A 20783-nucleotide genomic window follows, 5' to 3' on the forward strand; every position below is an offset into this window, starting at 1 on the left:
GATCAAATGTTACGATCAATCAATTTGTTGTTGTCGGAAGTATTTATTTGGAACGCAAAAACTGAATTCTACGTTACATCAATTCAGTGTTATCTGAATATAAACAACTTGGATTATTTGGGTGTGCACAAATAATTTAATCACAAATTTGTTTATTATTTCTCACTGTAACGCCTCTGGTCATAACAATTGATATTGAGTATATAAAGCAGTAATTTATTTTCAATGAAAACAATATAAACACCACCTTATAATGGAATTGAAAAATAAAGTACAAATATTAGATTCGGATTCAAATGTTTACTCGATTATTGAAAAAATTACACAGTGCCGTGATCAAGAAGATCCTTTCTATATTTGTGACCTAAGTAGAATTATATGGTTATATAAAAATTGGAAGAAATTTATGCCTCGTGTTAAAATTTTCTATGGTAAGTTCTTTGAAAATTATTAATAATGGATACTAGACAAACATTATAATATAAACTCTTATAATTAGATGATTATTGTCATGGGAAATATACCATAAACTATATATGTAACCTAGAGTTATTTGTTGCAACCTTCCTTTTGTTCATTCATGATTCGTCTTCTGCGATTGGTTTCTCTGAATTTTTCGAACACTTCTAGCAAACAAATGTTGGTGTATCATTAAGAATTGACCATTCTACGTTGCTCTAATAGAACGGTGGCGATATGTTTAGTTATTCCGAAAAAACAAGTTTCTATTTGACTATCATAAAGGTGTGCCATTGTAAAGATTTTTCTGAAAAGGGATAAATTGAATATCGAGCTATCATTAATTGTTTGTTTTTGAAAGGCAATACGCCTAGGCAAATGAAAGTTAGACACTGAATACGGAGACTCTTCACCATCATTTATGACCGTAAAATTTTGGGCAGCATCGAAAAAGATTCAAAACTGGACTATGTTGTGAAATAAAAATTGAAAAAAAAATGTCTTTTTTCTTTTTTCGGTTTTTCAAACAGCTCTCGTACGAGTACAACGAAGATTCACATATATATTTCTTAACTATGGTATAAAAATTTATCGAAACGGAGAATTTTTAATTTGTATTTCAATTCTAGTGCTCGACTAGCCCCTATAATTCTCAACATTATAGCAACGTAAAATAAATAAGTTGATTGATAAAACCATTCAATTATTGTGCTTCGTTGAGGAAATTATAAGTTGCTCTAAGTTTTTACATTTTTACATACAGGTTTCTATGATTGATGCTAATTAAACTTTTCACTCTTAAAATTTATTCAAGTAAAAATGAAAAATATAAAATAAACTGTGAGTTAAGTCTATTCGCATTACATAATTATAATGTGACTCCATGCTAAGCGTTGAGAAGAATGTTCATATTTAGTGTTAGAGAGTGAAATTATCAAATTGTTCTATTTGTTTTTTATCTTTGAAGCAGAAAGCGATGATGTTTCATATTTAGTGCTAAGTTCGCTAAAATATCCCAAAAAAATTAGATATTAATGGAGTGTAAAGTCGTACAGGCCAACCTTTCTGAATATCTCCATAATTAAATATTTTTTTTAACAAATCTCCAATTATGCAATTTTATGTAACGACCTTCCTCATTAACAATATCATAATTTGCGTTCTAATTTCTAAAACGTGTTATATCTTAAATAAGATATATTCTTTGCTGTGTTATCACTATTTCTAATAATTGGTTTATTGATAGAATCTACGAGGGAAATTATTTGAATAGTAAGCAAATTTAATATTATAAACATTACTTTTCCATCTGAAGCTGAAAAAATTGAATTTTCTAGCCATATACAATAAGAAAAATTAGTATAGTATATTTAATGTCAAAGTGAAGAAGTATTTTTAATACCATTGGTGGCAAACATCGTCAAATGAAGTTCGCCAGTTAATGTAATATTTTTTTCTTCATAATTCATATAGGGAGCTGAAAATTTTACAACTATCTGCCCTCTGTTGCCCACCACCTGTATCAGTATTACTTTAGAATTTAACTATTTTATTATGTTATTCGGGAAAAGTTTTACATCCGTGCACCCCCTGCTGGAGATTTATAAGACTAAAACTTGAAGAAAAATTGTATTTTTTTCTATAAATCAATCTAAAAAGTGAAAAATAAGTATAGTTTAACAAACAAGTTTTTAATGCACATCAAAATGTTAACAATGTTTTCAAAATAAGCTTAAATCAATAATGATTGAAAAATACTAATATTATAGTGAAAAAAGCGTGAGGCCTTTTTTTCCATATTTTTCGTATATCGAGCGCCCATCACTTTTTTCATAATAACTTCATTCATTATTGTTCTAAGTTTATTTTAGAAATTATTTTCAACTTTTGGGCTCACGCTTTAAAAGTATGTTTTAAGTTTTTTACTTTAAACTATATTTATTTAATACAGTTTTTTGAAAATAGTGCTCATTCTTAAAAATCAATTTGAAAAAATTGTCAAGTGAAAATTTGTGGAGAGAACGTAGGAAAATTGTCGGAAAACAGGATTTGGTCAGCCATGTTAGTAATAATATGGTCATAGAGGGTAGATGTGAAGAGTTCCACTCGTAAATCTATTCGTCTGAAAACTAAAAACAGTATAGTTTAAAAACTCTCCAAAATAGTGCTGACAAGCAATTTGGAAACGATCTGAAACGAAAATGTATTTATTAAAGTAATAAAGTAAGCGCAAATCGTCATATTATGTTTATAGATTTTAAGCGGGCTTATAAACACAGTATATAGAAATAAAATATACAGAATTAGTTTATTTAGTTATTAGTTTATTAGTTTGTTATTTCAAATAGATCACCCAGAATATTTTCCGCTTTTCGAAATCCTTAAGAAATACTTATTATTTTTCATCTAATGTTCCCTATGCCTGAATGCCATAATTTCGGAATTATAACTATATTTGCGTTATCTCCGCCGAAGTTAAAATAATAAATTTAGGTGGCTAGGACTGGTACAATTACAAAAATTTATTGAAAGTCACAATGGACCGTTTATCTGAAAAAGAACGATTTAATATTTTAAATATATCAGGATATGGTGATAGGCGTAGAAGTCAACAAGAAACGTGAAATATCTTTAATAATTTATATCCTAACCGAAATCCCATAACAACTACTGACAGTAAATTAGTAAAAAAGTTTGACGAAACTGGTTCAGTAAAAGATTCATCCAAATCAGGGAGCAGAAAAACTACATCAACTGAAAACAAATCTTTAGATGTTTATGTCCTGTTAGAAGACGATACACACTAGACAAATATCCAGGGAACGTAATAATAAATTCCATAATTACAAAGTAACGATGGTTTGATAGACGTGAAGAGTTTGCAGACCTAATGATGGAAAAATGTTACAATCAAAACGATCCAAATTTTTTAAGTAATGTTATATGATAAGGAAACTTTTTGTATTAATGGAAACGTAAATCGGCATAATTGTAGATACTGGTCACATAACAATCCTCGTTGGATGCGTGAATTCCACACCCAATATTCCGAAAAACTGAATGTATGTATTAGCACATAAATTATTAAAGAATATTCTTATCAAACGAGATTATTCAATGTAGCTGTAACTCCGATATTATGGCATTTAGGTATAGAGAATAATATATACAAAAATAATCAGTATTTCTTAAGGATTTTCTAAAAATACCAAATATATAGGGTGATCCATTTGAAATAAAAAAGTTCATTATTTTTCCGGAAAAAGGAAAGATCTGACAACAATGCAGATACCACTATAATACCGGCCATATCAAAAGACCCATGTGCACAAAAATTTATTAAAATTATGCAAGCCGTTTCCGAAATACTTGAGGCGTTCCATACATAAAACTCACTCGGTATATTGCCTTTAATTCACTAGGAATCCAATAAAAAGTTATAGGATTCAAAAAGAATTAAAGCAATCGACATTGGCTTGTAATTTCTTGTTAAAAAATTGTACGAGATAGTACAGGTACAAGCAACAGAGCTTAATTATATTAATACGATTTAGCAGGAATAACCAAAGCAAAGAACAAAATCAGAATGTCATTCTTTAAACTAGAAGAGGCTGCAGTTATGGTCTAAAAATAAACCAGAAGAAAACAAAGTGTGAGGTACGTATCGAATCAATCAACAAACCTTGTATCTATAACAATCACCTTCTAAATCATACCATAATAATTTATATCAATATAAGAACCAGCAATATGTATAGAGACAGAAACACAGTTATTTGTTAACAATATACTCACAGCGACATCTTGTAGCAGGAGTTTTAGATTACTGTAAATTGTTATTAAATGTGAAAATTGAAAATGTACTATTGATTTAGAAGATATGGTTTTATTAAATTCCCACTGATTGAGGGCCCCTCACCTTCAATCAACGCATGGAGATCCTGCTGAAATAGAATGTGGTTGTTAGAAATGAATACATAAAGAATCAATAGGGAGAGGACAGAAAATATAAGAAAAATTTCCTGGAAGCAAAACTCTCGAATAAGAACGATGAACAGACTGAAATAAATAAAATAATATAACGAAAAAAATAACGTATGCCCAAATACTTTTCTCAACTTATATTGATGAATGCTGACATCTTCAAGTTGAGGTCGGAAACTTTTCAGACAACTCTCGTAAAATTAAATCAGCTTTTGTTAGACAAAAGTGTACCGTTACAGCAATTCTGACTCCTTTCGATTATAGCATTTATTTATATTGGTTACAGTTGTTTACCATATAGCAACAATACCTGGTAATTTTTTGTTAAATGTAATATTTTATGTAACTATGCTCAGAACGAAACAAAGATTAATTAATTTTGATCAAAATATGATGGTTGTAAATAAAATAGTATACAAACATTGGTAGGAAGTTTCATTCCTGTCTCAAGATCATAGCTAACCTCGACGTTTCGCGACTTGGTTAACTATATCTAATATCTCGACAGTAATGAAATTCCTCCCACCTCGGTGTGTAATATACTATTTAAATATAACAAAAGTCACGGTTACTCTAGTGAGAATAAAAAAAATCGACTCGGTTTATGTCTATTCAAAATATTTTATCAGAACATTTTATTTTTTCAGTTTCAGTACTTTTTCTATGGCCGTTTCTTCAAATATCTCTTAAGTACTATAATATACTCAAATTTGTTTTGTAAATAAAGATATGTAATCATACAAGTCTTCACATTGACTTTGAATATATCTGCTATATATGACGCAGCATAATTTTCTAACTAAAGGAAATAAACGCTAAATTACCAATATAGCTATTTTTTTCTAACTTTTGACCAACTGAACTTAAGATAAATTCATCAGGGTCAACTGAATTGAATTCTGTAAAAATATTAGTAAAGGTCCGCATTTCATTTATTTTGTTTCAAACTGTCTCGAACTATTTCATTATTTCTAAATTACACTATTATATCTTTTGTTGTGTTCTTAAAAGTACCAAACTAACTAAGAAACAAGACTTTTTTCAATAATCATTTCTATTTTCTATTTTTTAACACTCAAATCTTTTTAAATATTTCAAATAATAGTTATGGGGCTTACTTTGAGGTTATGTCACAGAAAAAAGTCACTTGGAGCTAAATACGGTGGTTTCTCAACTAATTCAAAGTTCAATTCATACATTTTAGACATCGCGAACACCGAAGTTGGAGAAGATGCGTTGTCCTAATGGAAAAGCACTTTCTTCTTCTTCTTCTTCTTCTAGTCCTGTCAGGTCTGTCATCTGCCCTCTTGTGACGCCGATGTCCAGCTATCGTACCAGCGTTTTGGGGGCCTACCGATTGGGCGTCTTGTGTCTGGTCTGTGTTTTGGCCCATTTGGCAATCCGTTCTGGAGCCATTCGTTCTACATGGTCTCTCCATTGTCGGCGTCTTGCTCTTACCCATCTAACGACATCTTGTACTTCCAGTTCTCTTAAGGTATCTGTGTTGGGTATTCTATCGTGGAGTGTGGTACCCTTTATTGTTCGTAATATCTTCATCTCTGCTGTTCTTATTTTTCTCTTTGTTTGTGTTGTGTCTGCCCTTGTTTCTGCGGCATAGGTTAGTATGGGTCTGATACAGGTCTTGTAGATTCGCGTCTTACTTTCTATGCTCATATATTTATTTCTCCATATAATTTCCCGTAAATATCCCGATATTCTAGTTGCTTTCTTGATCTGCTTATCTACCTCGTCCGTTATGTTTCTGCTGCTCGTTGTTTCTACGCCCAAGTAGTTGAAATTCATTACCTGCTCTATAATGCGCTCATTTACTACCAACTTGCATCTTATTGGGTCTTTGGATATTACCATGCTTTGTGTTTTCTCGCATGAGATTTGCATGTTAAGTCTCTGTGCCGTCAGGTTAAATTTATGAAGGAGGCGTTGTAGATCGTCTTCATTTTCAGCTATAAGTATAGCGTCATCTGCGTAGCAAAGGATTCTCAGGCGACGGTTATTCATTTCGAATCCAGCATTAACTTCGTTTACGCTCTCAATTATTTGGTCCATTATTACGTTGAAAAGGCATGGGCTGAGGCTATCTCCCTATCTTATGCCGGATGAGACTTTGAGTTCTCTTGTTAGCCCACAGTCTGTATTTATTCTTGTTTTGGTGTTGATGTTAAGTTGCCTTACTTGATTTGTATAATGCTTCTTGACGCCTTTTTGGTTTAGTCGGTGGATTACATCGTTGAGTTTTACTCTATCGAATGCTTGCTTTAGATCTACGAAACATGTGTACATGGGTTTATTGTATTCTATGGATTTCTCTATCAACTGGCGTAATATAAATATTGCGTCTATAGTGGATCTGTTTGGGCGGAAGCCTTGTTGCTCTTCTGAGATGCCTACCTTAGCAGTTATCTTATTTGCAAGTATCTTGGTAAATAACTTTAACACACTACTAAGTAGCGTTATGCCTCTGTAATTCTTCGGATCTGATTTTAAACCTTTCTTGTATATAGGTATAGTTATACTAGTTCTCCATTCTTCGGGTATTACTCCAGTTCGGAAAAGCACTTTAATTTTCTTAATTAAGGTCGCTTTGTTGCAATTTCTTTCTTTGTTGTATCGATGAACACAGTCACATGAATATCCAAAAAAAAAACCATCACTTTCCCGGTCTATGAAACCGCTTTTGACTTTTTCCAAGCAGATTCACCATTTGCAATCCACTGTTTTTGGTTTAAAGTGAACAAACGCGACACTAAAAGCGGGGCTTATTTTACGCAGGCATAATTCTTCAATACATATCAAATGTGTTCTTTTGATATGCCAATAGCCACATGTATCTCTCTAACTTTAATCCGACCATCGGTATAGTACTATTTGGATAACTTGTTCAATTATATCGCCGGTTGTCGCACAGTTTTTGGCCGTTCAGAACGCTCGTCGTCAATCAAGTTCTAATACAGCCACGTTTAAATTCATTTGCCCTAAATTAAACGATCTCAAATATTGGTTAGAATCTCCGTACACAATGTTTAACTCATGTTCGATTTCCATAGGCGTATTATCTTTCAATAAAATATATTCATTGACAACTCGATACTCAATTTTTAGAAATATCTCGACGACTCACTTATACGATTGTTAAACAGAAACTGAAGCGAGGTTCTTACGAGGCGATTTTAACTGAACGATTTTTGTTTGCAAGCGATTTGCGTTCATACGGTTGAAATATCGATCGGACCGAATTGGTAGTTTTTTTCAAAATGGCCTCCATGGCTCCAAATAAAGTAGTGCAAAGGTGTGTACGGGAAATAAAAAATATTTTATTTGAGGAAATAAAAATAATATTGAAAAAAGAGATATTTAGAAAAAAAGAAAATGTTGAGTGAGGATATCTAGGAGGGACCGACTAGGAGCATGACAGATGCTTTTAAAAAAGCTAGCGATCGAAGATAAAGCTGGATACAAGAATTTTCTGCGTATGAGCGAGGCCATGTTCAATGAACTTCTTTCCAAAGTCCGGCCAAAAATTTTCAAACAGGATACTAACATGCGAGAAGCTATTCCTGCAAAATCGACAATTATTGCTTGAATCGCAGTATCTCTGGCATTTTTGTTCTTGTAAATAACAAGGGTTTGATTCCAAAGGCATTCGTGCTGCTGATAAAGATCTGGAAACTTGAAGGTTAAAGTATCACTCCATTTAAACGCCTTTTTAGACGAAGCCATTTTGCTCATCACTAGGTACCTATCACACACAAAAAAATACAAACAAAGATTAATCGCTTTCGAGTCGGTCTGGCTCGTTCTCACGTTCAACAAAATTCAACTCGATCAAAAATTAAGCCGACTTAAAAGCAAAAGTTGACAGCCGGGCAACTTTTTATCGGTCAACAAAAGTTGATCAACTTTTATTGAAACAGTGTTCTCATGAAGCAAAGCAAAGCAAAGCTTATTTTGATGAATGTCAACATATTTAGGTTGAGGTCGGAAACTTTTCAGACAACCCTCGTATATATATATAGTTTTGTTACATATTTCATTCTAGTAACAAAAAATTTTTAAAAAATAGTTTAGGGTTATCTAAATTCATATCAGTAGAGGTCTATTCAGTGAATTTGAAAGATCGTAGCTTAGACAAGGAAAGAAGAATAAATGCTGCTAACTATTAAGTCTTGTTACCAACTGACTCCTATTATGTACTACCAGTGGTGGAGCAACAGGGTGATTTGAAGGGTTTTTATTTTCGTTTAAAAACTTGTTTAAAAATAAAAAAGTGATGATTTTAAAAATATAAGCAAATATGTTGCTAGAAAAAATATCGAATACATACTTTGGTACTAGTTCTTGAACACTGAAAATGTACACTATTATTTATGGTTAAAAAATAAATCAATTGTAAAATAAATGATATTTTCTGTGCTTGTATGCATTTTGTATCTTATATAAAGTTACGAGTATGTAAAGGGGAATAACTGGATAGGAAACAATGAAATGAAAAATACATAATATGACAAGCTTTATTAGGATTATTAAAATAAAAATTCATTCGCTCTGAAATAATATCAATTTTTAAATTTATGAATAAACATCCAGATGATTTAGCCGCCATTTATAAAAACTAGATGAAAGGTTCTATCGTAAAATGCTAAAGATCCCATGGACTGCAAGAACAACAAATGCAGAAGTGCTAACCAGAATAGGCAGAGAACTATCACTGATAAGGACCATAAAACAAAGAAAACAGCGTACTTAGGTCGATGGTAGACGGGGTGTCGGGAGAAAAAAGAAATCGTGGCTAAAGAATGTGAGAGACTGGACGAATATGAGTGTGCCTGAATTGTTTCACATAGCAAAAGATAGAGAAGCATTTAAAGTAGTGGTCGCCAACCTTCGTTAGAAGAAGGCATGAAAAGAAGAAGATGAAAGACACCGCACGATTTCCCGATCTTTAAAATTCCATTGTAGCTGGACAGGTCCGGCCTAAGGACCCATTTCGCGAGCTTGTTCGTAACAATGTGCATACATAAAATGTAATAAAATGCTATATTGTACGAAATGTAAAAACCCTCAAAAATAATAATAGAAATGGTCATTAACTCTACAAGTAGAAGAAATTTGAAGTGAAATTGAGAGACAAGATATCCTTATATTTAATATTTACCTTATACAGGGTGGGTTACAGCAATAATGAAACTATACCGATTATGAGTATATTATCAATTATCTGTGTATGGCAAAATACTTATAGTAAAATCATGAAAATTTCTACGTTTGCGTTTTCTGATACGATCTTTTTAAATAAAATATTTTCAAAGATGGCCGACTTCCGGTAGAACTGGAAGTCATCTGTAGCTTTGTTATTTTAAATAGAACACCCTATATATTAATACATTTTTGAATTTTAGTATACTTTTGTCTCAAAATTTTTTCGAAAAATGCATTTTGAGTTATTAATTTTTTTGTGAAGAATTTGACTGTTGCAGACCCTTATAAATTATTTTTTCATGAGGATACCCTAAAAGATATGAAAATGGTTTCAATTCGGTTGCTTTTCGCAAGGTCAGACGTATTTGATTCTGTGCTGAAAACTTTTTCATTTTATACAGGGAGTGTATAAGAAGTGTTCAAAGTTTAACTTCATAACTATCAAATTTCTTTATTTTTTTTAAGTAGACCACCCGGATTTTTTCTATTTTAATGCATTCATAGGTAAAAAATAAGGTGAATTCATGTATACTTTCCTATACCTAAACTTCACCGTTATCCAGATATTAAATGTTTTCTGTAAATTTTTAGAAATACAGATGTGGTCTAAATTTTATTCATTCGTTATTAAATTGAGAACGAGCCATTTTAACGATTTTCGTGTATTAACAATTTACAATGACAGTTAAATAAGTGTCATTTATTACAAAGCCTACTAAAAGTATACATAAAAAATTAAAACTTGTTGAAAAATACAATAATAATAAATTTTTTACAGAAAAATTAATAACTCAAAAAGTATGCATTTTTCGTTAAAAGTTTGTAGATAAAAATATACTAAAATTTTACGTAGATTTCAAAAATGTGTTAATTTATGGGCTGTTCTATTTAAAATAACAAAGCTTCAGTCGAGTTCCGGTAGAATCGGAAGTCGGCCATCTTTAAAAATATTTTAGTTAGAAAGATTTTATCCGAAAACCCAAACGTAGAAATTTTCATGATTTCACTATAAGTATTTTGCCATATACAGATACTTTTAACTCGTCATGGGACACCCTGTAAAACAGTCTTCCATGGCGAAGTGTTTTTCACAAATCACTGTATAGTCACTTGGTTTCAAATTGTCTCTTCTTATAGCCATTAGTCATTTATTTCTTAGAACGGAATCTTTTGATAATTTAAATGGTATGAAAAGTTTAATTTCTATTAGGAGGTAAAAATTATTATCATTCTTAATTGAAAAGTTTCAATTTCTATTCTGCATGTTTTTTTCTTTCAAGCCATTTACGGTACATCAAGATTAAAGCATCCTTAATCCCAAACATGAACTTAAAAACAAAATATTTCTCAACAATTCACTCAAAACGTCTCTAGAATCATCTATAGTCCAAAATAGAATGGGTGGCAGGTGATAAGACACTAACTAACAAACGAAGTCTAAGATGAAGTATCGTAACTAGTCATAATATTATATAATATTTTAATATTGATAACAAAATTTGTATCATACAAACAGTGATTCATATGCATGCCAATGGAAAAGAAAACCTGTATATCACCTATACATGGGAAAACATTTTATATTTCATATTACAACCTTTAAAATATGGCAAATACCTTGGTGACGATAACAGAAATATTAAAGTGTTTTCACACTGTATTTATCAAAAACATTCTCCATATTAAATTTTGTTTTTTATAGCCATTAAATGTAATGATTACAAGGCTGTATTGGAAACTTTGGCTGCGATTGGAGTTGGATTTGATTGCGCTTCTAAAGAAGAAATACGAAAAATAATTTCCTTGGGAGTACCACCAGAACGAATCATATTTGCTAATCCAGCAAAAATCAATAGTCATATCCAATATGCAGCTAAGACTGGTGTGAAGGTTATGACATTTGACAATGAATCGGAGTTGTACAAAGTGAAAAAATTTCATCGTGCAGCTGAGTGAGTTTTAAAAATCTTTTAGTCCGACAAAAACAATTTTATATTACATACATTAAATTTCAAATATTATTTACATAGAGAAAAAAATAAATTAGCCCCCATTTGAAATTATTGTACTATTTTCAAATCACGTTTTACTCAAATTACAATTTTGACAACATTTATATAGGAATATTATATAGGGTGTTCGGGACTTAATGGAGTGAGTAGATGATGGAGTGAGTAGAGTAAAAAATTCGGGAGTGAGTAGATGACGTTGCGAAAGCAGAACTTATATTTAAGTTATATTAAAATTGTTAATGGATGATTACGTATGTCGATGTAGTATGTTTGAAGGAATAAATAATTCTACACTACTATCTGAAGGCCAGGGGCGGCTCATGCCCAATGATTAACAAACAATAACTTTTAAAACCTATACAATCTAAGGATAGCGATGCGCCACACGTCCCTTCCACGGAGCTTTCTATTTGTGGTATATTATGGTGCCACTGATTTGAACCAATAACGATGCTATAACGCCTTTCGCCCAGGATGTTAACGTGCGGATCACGCATTGATCACAATTTTTTTTTTCGATAAATAGTCTTCGCAGGGCTACTTCTTTGTGATCATACTTTTTACCAGCCCATCATCGTAGATCGTTGTCGTGCTACTTTGTTAAGGTCAAAGTTGACGCGAAATCATCTGAAAAACTTTGTATGAGGATGTATTGATATCTAGTTAGCCTAGCCTAGACCAGAACAGAATATTGCGTTATCATAGCAACGAACAATAACTTATTAGAAGTGTCAGTGTAAAGTTTGATGTCAAAAAAGCCAACCAGAGTTACGCAATAAATTAAAAGAAAAAAGATGTCCACCGAAATTGTGGAAATTCAAAAATTCGAGTATCGAGCCATCATCAAGTATCTGTATTTGAAAGGGTAAAGAGGTAAGCAGATTTACGAAGATATGCTTAATACCCTTGGTGATCAATGTCCTTCGTATGCGATCGTGAAAAATTGGACTGCAAGCTTCAAAAGAGGTAAATTTTCCATTGAAAATGATGACCGATCGGGAAGGCCAGTTTCTGTGTCAGTCCCCGAAAATATCGATACAGTTCATGACATGATTTTATAAGACCGTCGAATTGGGCTAAATCGGATATCTGAAGCCCTGAATATTTCATACTATCATCATATAGTTCACGTCAATTTGGACATGAGAAAAATTGCTGCAAAATGGATCCCCAAATGTTTGAATGTTGACTAAAAGCGTGCAAGGGTAGAAGCATCGCGTTCGATCTGTGCTCGATTTGAAAACGATGTAGACTTCTTAAACCCAATTATTACTATCGATGAGACTTGGGTACATTTCTACGATCCAGAAACGAAGCAACAATCGTTGGAATGGCGATACTCTGGTTCTCCAAGATCTAAGAAGTTTCGTGTCCAAAAATCTGCTGAAAAAGTTCTTGCTTCAGTTTTTTTGAGAACAATAACTGGAGATTAATAAGAGATGAATATGTTGAGGAATAAAATATTTTAACATTGAAATTTTGTTTGGTTCTATAGTAGGCTAAGAATTTTTCAGTATATCCTAGTAATACCAGACCTTACTATTAAAGTAACGCAAAATACCAAAAGTTAAAAAAAATTATTGATAAATCTGTATCTTATTTCACAAGAAATACTATACCGTGATGTTCACTTTATGTAATGTAACTTTTGTCTATATCATTAGGCAGTTATCGAATATTTTAGTGTTCCACAAATTCTCTAGAACTATGTAAAAGAGGTTTTAAACTACATAAAACTCGATTTCTGTTTGTTTAACTTCTATGTAGTTTGATAACAGCGGTTATAAAAGCTTGAGAATGATTTATCACCTTTCTTCAATTGATTTATTTGTTTTGTTTATTTGAAATCAAAATGAATCATTCTGACTGAAATATTGTTTATTTGCACTCATTCTTATTATCACAATTGATGAAAAACAGTTACATAAAAGTAGTATCAGTACTTATAGCGATCTCATATTTTGTTCAGGAGTTTATTGAACTTTTCTCAGTAAGATAATAAATATGTTTTCAATAAAAAATACTAATAAACACGAAAAATATGACACGTGGCTTGTATCCCTGTTTCTAATGTTGAGGCAATGCTACATTTTTTGCCTAAGTCAATTAAGAAGAACTAAAACCAATGACACTTGATGACCAGACTTTCTTTACTTGGTCTTAAAATTTTGTGATTACCCATAGTCATTTTATAGTGTGTGCAATGTTATGGAGAAAATCTTGTATGGTGTGACCTAGTTCTGTCATATCTTCATGATAATCAGCATTTGTTTTCCATATGATCAAATTTATATGAATAGAGCAACTAAAGTAATCGAAAATTTTACTATCAACGTCGATCAAGACTGGTTGTGGTGTGTGGTATTGATACCTAAAAAAATGATTGAATATATTTTTCAATATTTGTAGATTGCTGCTAAGAATAAGATATGACGATGTATCTGCGACATTCATTTTGGGTAAGAAATTCGGCGCTAATCCAGATATAGAATCGTGGAACTTACTTAGAACTGCCAAATCCCTCGATATCAATGTCAGAGGTGTGGCTTTCCATGTCGGATCAAATTGTAAAAATCATATTATATATCGCCAAGCCATAGCTGCGGCGAAAAAAGTTTTTGACATGGCAGAGAAATTCGCCTATAAATTTACGATTTTAGACATTGGGGGAGGATATCCAGGAAATAGTTCTGAAAGTTTAGAGGAGGTGAGTCTATTTTTTCTCTAAGTGAACGACTCCTTAAGTAGCGAACATGTTGATACTACTACTACATCAACACTCAAAATTACACTGAGTTACGCACGTTCCGATTACAGTGTTGTTACCTTCAGATACAAAAAATAAACTAGAACAGTTTGGTTTCTGAAGTCGATGAAGTTGTTAGCAAAACGTGCCAAGCAGTGGTTGTAAACACTTCGATCAGAATAAATATGATAAACGGTTTCTGAAATCTAAACTTTATACTTTCAAAGAACGACAAATTTTTGTATATATACATGAGAACATTTATTGTTTATCCTTTCTCACTAATTGATTTGCTCTTGTTTGAATTTGATTCGATTTGACGTTAATAATTCTAATTCTGCTATCCATTAATGGATATTTGCGATCACTTCTGACCATTTTATCCTGTCTCCAGTGATTTTAATTTGATTCTCTTGTGGCTCTTATCCCTGTCCAATTTTTGATATTGTGTACCCACGACATCCTCTTTCTGCTCAAACTCCTTCCCTTTACCTTTCACTCTATCCAGAGTAGAAGCAACTGATACCTCTCGCTCCGTAACACATGTCCCAGGTATTCTGCTTTCCTACGTTTTATCGGGTCCAGCAGTTCGCGTTCTCTTCCTTTTCTCCTCAGAATTTCTTCGTTGGCTTTTCTTGTCGTCCATAGAATTCTCAAAATTCTTCGGTAGATCCACATTTCAAATGCCTCCAATCTGTTCATGGTGTTAACTTTCAGTGTCTAGCCTTCAATACAGTACAATAGCACGAACCATACATGTCGCAGGTATATTAAGATGGATAATAGGATGTATAATATTTTTAGAGAGATACAAAAAGTTCAAAATATAATACAAAGAGAAATTAAGGATAAAGAAGGCAGACAGAAAAACCACCAATATAAACAAATATGGCAGATTACTTCAAGAACTTCAACAGACCTTTGACTCTATCAAAAATAAAAACATCTATTGGCAGCACTAGAAGAACTAGGTGTGGACGCAAAACAGCGGAGATTAATAAAAATGACTATGAGCGGAACAAGGGTCACCCTACTAATGTCTAAAGGAGAATCTGATGAGTTTATGATTAACAAAGAAGCGATGCAAGGTGACTGGCTATCGGTAACACTATTTAACTTAGACGGACAAATTGGACAGATGATTCATCTCAGAGAAAGAAGAAATGAGGAAAATTTATAAAGGGAATTTAAGGACAAATAACTATCTATGATGGAGGCAATGTTAAAAGAGATAATTACAGAAAGAAAACGGATGGGTTTGACAATCAACGAAAACAAAACAAAAATAATGAGATTTGGAAAGCAATGTCCAGACCATCAATAATTTACTCAGATATAACAATGTCACTAACAAGAATTGATGAAGAGACATTGAGAAAAACGGAAACAGTAAAAATTTTTAGAACGAACCGAGAAATAACTGAAGAACTTAGCGGTGGAGATGTTGAAAAAAAGATAAAGTTCAACTAGTTAAGTAGCACGTATATATAGAGAAAGATCAAAACCTATATCATACATAAATACGAAATAGTTAAAAGATGTGGGATTGCTGGAAAGTCTGACTTCCTGTTGTTCTAATTTTACTGAAACAGATTTAAAAAGTATCTATGAAGTCTCATAGAGCCTCATAGAACAAAAAACCAATATAAAGCAACCGAACTATCTAAAAAAATCAAGAAAAGCTAACGCGGGAGCATACGAAAAAGTCAATTGTTTACCCCACGGCAATCATTTTCAGGTTGATCAGGTGTTTTCTTAGATTGCCAAATAGTTAAATAATAACTTATTCAAATGACATCATCCCTGTTAATTGCTCAAAACCAGTTGAATAATTAATATTAATACTAATAGAAGATCAAAATATATACATATAACAATATAAAATCCCGATTGATTCAATATTTTTCTATTTTATATTATTTTCACAGATTGCAAAATACGTAAATCAAGCGATAGATGAATATTTTCCAGACGATACAGTCCAAATTATTGCAGAACCGGGAAGATATATGGTCAATACAGCTTTCAAACTAGTAACCCAAATAAATTCAAAAAATATTGTCAATGTAGATGAACAAAAAATTCGTATGTATTATGTCGACGTTTCTATATATAATTCATTAATTTCGACCATTTTCCACGACCACTATGATTGTAAGGCAGTGAATAACGTTGGTAATAAGGTAAAATTATTATACGAGGGTAACGCTATATATTTTGAGATTCAATGAAACCACAATATTTCATTTATATTTAAAGAAATCACCACCTATGTCACTGCACTTTTCTAACCGAAATTTCCACAACTTAACAGCTTGAAGTCGGTGATCTTTTAATTTGTTTCAACATATTGATGAATTGCTTTATCCATCTCATCTTTCGTCGTTAAAATGTTTCTTCAGATTAGAAAATAATCAGAAAACATACATAACCAATTCAAATCTGGCGAATAGGGTGGATGTTTAATTATTTTTACATTGTTTTCACGTAAAAATTCAATCGTCTGCTGTCCAGTTTGTGACGATAAAATATCGTGATGCAACATTCACCCGCGATCATTGACTGACTCAATAAATGCGTGAAAACACGTGTATGTTGATCTTCAAGCTTAATTGCTTTCACTAATCCGTATTCTGAAAAAAACTGCGTACGCTTGTCTAACATTTCCCGCTCGATTCTTACTCCTTCTGTCTTGTTTAGTTTATATGGCAAACAACACGTAAAAATTGTTTTTTCATATGAAGATAATCACATGAAATTGAATTTACTGTTGCGGATCCAGCCTAGCCAAAAGTTACCTCAATCGCTTTATAGGTGCACGTTCTTGATTAATACGTCTCAATCTTTCAATGTTTCCAACAGTAAATTAAGAACATGATTTCCCAGCACGCTACTCATCAAATCGATAGCCGTCCTCTTTCGAATTCGCTATACCTGCGAAACACAGTTGCTAGTTAAGGACGTTCATCACCAAATGGACTTTGTAACTGTTCAAAACTTTGCTATTCACTTAAACCGACCTTGAAATCATATTACATAGATTAAGATAAATCGTATGTACCTTTATCAATTCTAAGATAATAACTCAACCACTGGTGGTATTTAAATATGTAATGTTGCTAATTGAAACTCCTCTAGTTTTGTGACATCTCAAAATATACAGAGTGATCATAGTTTTCCTTGTACCTAGAACCCAACTCTTCTTATTTCAATATAGGTCTATCCAAGTATATTATGGGGTGCGACACAGGATACTAACGACAGAATATCTCCTACCTATTACTACCTACCAGATTCAAATATAGGTGATTGGTTGATTTTTGAAGAAACCGGAAGTTACAGTTTATCAAGATGTTGTGGTTATAATGGTTTTCCGGTACCCAACGTCTGTGCGGTAATTAAAAAAAACGATTGGTGAGTTTATAACAGGTGGCCTAAAATTTTCGTATGATATAAAATTTTTTAAATAAAATTTGATTTTATTATTCAATATAGTTGTCTTCGATGGCGATATAACAATTATAGCGGTCATTGGGTACCATTTTTATGATACAATTTGTCTCCTCTCCATTGGCACAAAATTTCGACCCTGCGAATATTCTGTTGAGGTATGGGAACAGAAAAAAATTGTTGGGGCGCCAGATATGGATAATGCGGAAGCAATTCAAAGTACAATCGATTTGAGACAAAGTGACGAAACTTCTTATTCAAACAGTGCCATTTTTCCACGAGTAATAGTCGCTGTTTATGGTTATTTTCTTTTTAAGAAATTAGATGAATACATTACTATGTGTATCCAAAAATACTGATGGCATAAAGCTAGCCGACTTTTGCGTGTTTCCACGCAGTGAAGTCGGTTCATTACATGCAGTCCACTAGGCTAACTGTCAATTGGTGTCAAATTATAGAGCTGCTTCTTCCATTGACCATATTTAGGTTTAATACGATTGATTAGCTCCAAATACTACTCAATTCCTAATATCGAAATTTGGCTCAATAGAAAACACGGAAAATACCGAAAACACTGTCAGACAAAAGAATTTAAGAAAACATTCTGGGCCAAGCCCCTGATTTGCATGTAGATATCACTGCTTCAAATGAAATTAACATTAGACAGAGAATGGACTTACTTTGAATAACTTTGTCTTTAATAATGTTGTTTTCAATGTTTATAAATCTTAAAATACTACCACAAAATCTCGAAAATAGCCCCTTCCTCGAATATAACCCCCCTTTTCTCGCTTAACCCCCTGTACATAAGGTATTGCAAGCACGCCGGTAATGTACATTTTAAATTCTTTTTTAATGTATAAAATATGTATTTATCAATTATTTTAATCATTTTTATTATTTTATAACACCCTTCCTAAAATACGTCTGTTTTAATTTATAAAAATGAGGAACTACTTTCGGGATTTAATAAAGTTGAGTTCAAATAATAAAGTAACTGTCAATTTTTACAGTAATTAATAAATTCTTCTTTGAAACCTAAACAGTAACGTAATCTTTTTACATAACTACTTTTAATAACTGATATATGAAGATTATGAGAAATGTGAGGGTCTCTAATGTCAAGGGGTGACTTAAAGTGTCCCATTTAATAGCAGAATTAGATAAATTTTATTTATAGTGCAAAATTTAGATGAAATCTCAAATTTATCTTTTTTGCTCAAATGTGTCTCAACTTTATTTCTAAGGTATAGTATATTCAGAAAAATAATGGACTTTTGAATCGAATGAAAAAAAATTGAGCAGAAAAATTTTCAAGAACCACACTTTATTTTATAATAAATTACAAAATATAATTCTTTATTTAAATCTTGGTACAATTGGTCATTAAGAATGGTTTAAATAATAGATACCGATGATGATAAAGTTGTAAAAGTATATTTTATAGAAATTATTGAAAAATAATACCATAAAGTAAAGGCGTTTGATGTATACAGTGAATCCAGAGCAATGGAATAAAATTTAAAACGCCCACAAAACGCTACCTGATGACAGAAGCACTGTAACAAACTTATTGACTGTAGATGAATATCCCATTGTTGTACTGTACCAAGGACTCTTCCACAAAATGTGAATATTACCAAGAAAGAAGCTTTCTTAAAATGGCGACACGCTTGCTGTAATATGTGACATCACAAAATTGGATTCTGTGTGTTCTAATGAAAGTAGACCAGCCTATTCTTCCTGGAGGAGTCCTTGATACTGTACGGTCCCTTATGCTTACTGACTCCTTAAGCACTTATCATTTGATATGGCTGAGTCTTTAATGTCAATATTATCCTATTTCACTGAGTATATGCCATCATAATTTCGATGCTTTTTGAATCATCCACGAGCTTGTGGTACAAAATTCATTCTAGTGGTAGAATTTATCAACTGTATTACATGGTAATCTGATTAAATTAAAGTTACATAATTTGAAACGTGATATTTCTGCTTGGTATGTAAATTCAACAACTGCCTTCCACATCCAACAAATATGTTTCAGGTTAATGCTGAAGAATCAGATAACCAATCCCTCGTCCTTGAATAATTTCGAATTATGTGAACCAATGAGCAGCATTCTTGAGGAAACAATCAAATCTTGTACTTTAACCCGGTATTTTTAGCTCTAAGAAAAACAAATTATATTTTACTTTAGAATTAATTAAATAATTTGTGTATCTATGGTGTATTATAAGCCCAGGTGATGAATATTCTCCTATTTGAACCTTTGTAGTGAATATTTTAATAGAAGCCATTGAATAATTGTGTAGGGATAGCTCACTAGATAGAAGCAGAGGCGGCGTAAGGCGTGGGCGGTGTTGAATGCATAGAAAACTTAAAATACCAAAAGGAACAATCGGACACACTCAGTGATTGCGATTCCGTTTTAAACGAAATGTTTAGTCTGGAATTTATCATATCATTATGGGTTATTAACACGTGTCGATACCATAAGCAAATTATGGCAATCTGTACAAGTCCATTTAACCATTACTCTTGAACATTTGAGTGCATTTTGTGACTGGATCAAAGAATATCGACAAACTGGATTCAAAAAATGCCTGCCTGTTTGTTGAAAAAAGCAGAATTGATTTACCAAAAGATTTTAAAAATAAAAGAATAGCCAAAAAGAAAAGAATGTTTGATTTTGTAGGCAACGATCAACCAATAGAGACTGTTGAAAGCCGGTATGAAACATAGTTTTTTAACACTATGATTGATTCTGTGATAAGTAACTTGGAATCGAGATTTATGTCTTTAAATTAACATTTTGAAAATTTTTTTTTTCTTAATGAATAAAGAACTGTTTAATTTCAAGTGTTTTTTATTTTATATTCCCTCCTTTTTACACCATCAGAGGGCCTCGCGAA

At 32.1% G+C, this 20783-nt stretch overlaps 1 protein-coding gene across 2 annotated transcripts; it reads left to right on the top strand.

Moving 5' to 3' along the window:
- Window positions 1-39: 39 nt before the first annotated feature.
- Window positions 40-20092, top strand: LOC130893060 (ornithine decarboxylase-like). 2 transcript variants are annotated; one of them, XM_057798832.1, is made up of 6 exons: window positions 40-431; window positions 11363-11612; window positions 14082-14379; window positions 16347-16589; window positions 17636-17832; window positions 19916-20092. In XM_057798832.1, the coding sequence occupies exons 1-6, from the start codon at window positions 254-256 to the stop codon at window positions 20034-20036; spliced, it is 1287 nt and encodes a 428-aa protein (XP_057654815.1). In that variant the 5' UTR covers window positions 40-253; the 3' UTR covers window positions 20037-20092. The 2 variants fall into 2 exon arrangements, with proteins under 2 accessions (XP_057654815.1, XP_057654814.1); XM_057798831.1 differs by having other exon boundaries at window positions 59-431; window positions 16347-16601.
- Window positions 20093-20783: the final 691 nt, after the last annotated feature.

Source organism: Diorhabda carinulata, chromosome 4, assembly GCF_026250575.1.
Source record: "Diorhabda carinulata isolate Delta chromosome 4, icDioCari1.1, whole genome shotgun sequence".
In the NCBI taxonomy this organism is placed as follows: Eukaryota; Metazoa; Arthropoda; class Insecta; order Coleoptera; family Chrysomelidae; genus Diorhabda; species Diorhabda carinulata.

Bases quoted from the DNA above. Each gene is read 5' to 3' on its own strand.
- LOC130893060 (XM_057798831.1), top strand. From the start codon at position 254: ATGGAATTGAAAAATAAAGTACAAATATTAGATTCGGATTCAAATGTT. The intron at 16,602-17,635 runs GTAAAATTATTA...ATTTCAATATAG, and splicing joins TGAATAACGTTGGTAATAAG to GTCTATCCAAGTATATTATG. The intron at 17,833-19,915 runs GTGAGTTTATAA...AATATGTTTCAG, and splicing joins GTAATTAAAAAAAACGATTG to GTTAATGCTGAAGAATCAGA.